The sequence below is a fragment of the Triticum aestivum genome, chromosome 5A (genome assembly GCF_018294505.1).
Source record: "Triticum aestivum cultivar Chinese Spring chromosome 5A, IWGSC CS RefSeq v2.1, whole genome shotgun sequence".
Taxonomy (NCBI): domain Eukaryota; kingdom Viridiplantae; phylum Streptophyta; class Magnoliopsida; order Poales; family Poaceae; genus Triticum; species Triticum aestivum.
Genome location: NC_057806.1, coordinates 635,300,311 through 635,302,554, shown reverse-complemented (window position 1 = coordinate 635,302,554; position 2,244 = coordinate 635,300,311). Strand labels below are relative to the sequence as shown.

General features: G+C 56.6%; 1 protein-coding gene across 1 annotated transcript; it reads left to right on the top strand.

Moving 5' to 3' along the window:
• Positions 1 to 320: 320 nt before the first annotated feature.
• Positions 321 to 1,899, top strand: LOC123108097 (uncharacterized). The gene is made up of 3 exons (XM_044529951.1): positions 321 to 744; positions 844 to 983; positions 1,088 to 1,899. Exons 1-3 carry the CDS (start codon positions 375 to 377, stop codon positions 1,778 to 1,780), a joined length of 1,203 nt encoding a protein of 400 aa, XP_044385886.1. The 5' UTR covers positions 321 to 374; the 3' UTR covers positions 1,781 to 1,899.
• Positions 1,900 to 2,244: the final 345 nt, after the last annotated feature.

The window sequence follows — 2,244 nt, the reverse complement described above, 5'->3', positions numbered from 1 at the left end:
GGATGATGCATGCATGCATATGGTCCCACAACTTTGCATATGGCAGCACCTATTTTTTTATTTTTTTTAGCATCATGGCAGCACCTAATTTGTAGGAGCCGGAACCGGTAAAAATGAATTTGCCATGACGAGACACGCCCTACTGAGCCGGAGCCAGCCGTGTGCCTCGCAATAAGCCGCGCCCCACATCAAGCTACATGGACTCTTCGCTTCTTGAAATCGGTTGCATGCAGCCGGAGACGCTCTGTCGTCGTCTATATAGACTCCCGGCACATCCCCTCCCATTGTTTCTTGTAGCTTCCATCCTTCCGCCCCCTCCCTCCCTATTAGGGTCTCATCTGGCCGTTCTTCCGAAGCTGTTCCACTGAGGAAAGATGGCGCGCAAGCGGAAGGCCGGCGACAACATTACCGGGACAAGGCATCGGGCTGCTGCGCGGACGGAGCCAACAGCCGGTAGATCGGGCCAGACTGCAGGGCCTACGGCGAATGCAGCCGGCGACGGCATTGCTGGGATTTCGCCGGATATGGCGTGGCTGTTGGCGGTGACTTCAGGCTACGGCAACGCCGTCGGCTCTTCCCAGTTCGGTGGAGGTGGGTGCCCAAGAGATCAAAGCATACGAGCTGCTCGCGGTCGCGGGGCCGGGGGCGGGTCGGGGTACAGGGGATTCTCCCAGTCGCAGCCGCATAGGAGGGAGCCACAGATGCCATCTCAGGGGATGCTCCGGCCGCCGCTGGCCAATCCAGGTGAGTCCCCTCCCAAGAAAAGCGCAAAATTCTTTCTGATCCGTGCGTCTCTTGGTTCTTCACTGACAGCGGAGTTCGATTTCTTGGTCTCTGTTGCAGCCGGTGGGCGTCCGCCCTTCACCAACCAGTGCCACGCGCCGACCGGCCATGGTTCGCTCCCCGGCCAGACCCAGAACCACGTCGCCGGTCCCAGGCAGACAGGAACAGGGCAGCCGCGCGGCCACTCCGGCGGCGGCGGGGTAATTTGCTAATTGCTATGCATTATTTTCCATTCATTCGTTATTTGGGCTTGTCCTGCCGCCATGAACTCATTGATTTCCTCTTGGACCTTCGCATTGGTCAGCATCCTTCTTCGGCGACCACTTCCGCAAGCGCGACAGGTGCTTCGGTCAGTCATCCAGTGTGCACTCTTTGCAAGAGGCCCACGACCGGGGTTTGGGGCTTGGTGCCATTGTGCGTGGATTGCTACAACAATCCCGTCACCAGCAACGTACTTCAGCAGCAGCCGGAGATCCGATACGTGCCTCCGCATCCAGTCCCCAGCTACGGCGGCGCGACGCAGGGTCAGGGCATCGCCATTGATCACCAGCGACAGCTCGACCTCGGCCAGCCTTCTTACGCGGGGCTGGCACTGGCTGCCGACGGCCCACTCACAAGGGCACCAAGTGCTGACTGCTGCAGTGTTTGCCTAGAGCCAATCATGGGGGCTTTGGACTCGTCGCCCTTGGTGCCATTGTGCGTGGATTGCTACAACCGTCTCTTCGTCGCCGGCGACGTGCCTCCGCAGCACGCGCAGACCGGCAGCCACGTGCTTCCGAGTCCGGTCCCCAGCTACGCGGGTGCGCCTGGGGGGCCAGTCCCTGCCAGTGAGCGGCAGTACCGGGCTGCGGCCATTAGGCCTCCTTCCAGTTCCACCTCGAGCTCGGTCGTCGGTTCGGGACCGATCTGCCCGGCTTGCGGCCACCCCTCCGGCACCGGCAACAGGGCGTGCAGTGTTTGCCACCGCAACGGCCCGCCGCCGCCAGAGCTCGGCTAGCCCCAATCAGTACTGTGAGTGAGAATGTCTTGTGAACTCTGGGAGCCTTCTCTGCTTGCTCTGTTTTGACTTTTGACAAAGATGCTGCTTTGAGTAGTGATGATTCTTGTGATTCAGTGACACCATATATTTGTGCTTGTGTCCTTTGTTAGTGCTCTGACATTATATCTGATTAGTTAATCTTTGGTTCCTTCCCTACTCTTTGATTTTGCTTCAAGTGTCTGGCTGGTTCACTTTCAGTTTAACCAAATGAGGACTCCAGACCTTCTTCCTTGGTACTGATTCAGTTTGAGATTACATTTTGTTATGCAAGACTGATGATCAGTTCAAATCCTAATAGTATGCCAGGAACAATATATATAATAGATGATTCGACGGTTATTTCCTCTTATGTCTTGCTGTCATTTGTCGTCAGTAAATGATGATTTGGGCAGAGAACAGGTTAATTCATTAATAATACTCTG

Bases quoted from the DNA above. Each gene is read 5' to 3' on its own strand.
- LOC123108097 (XM_044529951.1), top strand. From the start codon at position 375: ATGGCGCGCAAGCGGAAGGCCGGCGACAACATTACCGGGACAAGGCAT. The intron at 745-843 runs GTGAGTCCCCTC...TCTCTGTTGCAG, and splicing joins GCCGCCGCTGGCCAATCCAG to CCGGTGGGCGTCCGCCCTTC. The intron at 984-1,087 runs GTAATTTGCTAA...CGCATTGGTCAG, and splicing joins GCCACTCCGGCGGCGGCGGG to CATCCTTCTTCGGCGACCAC.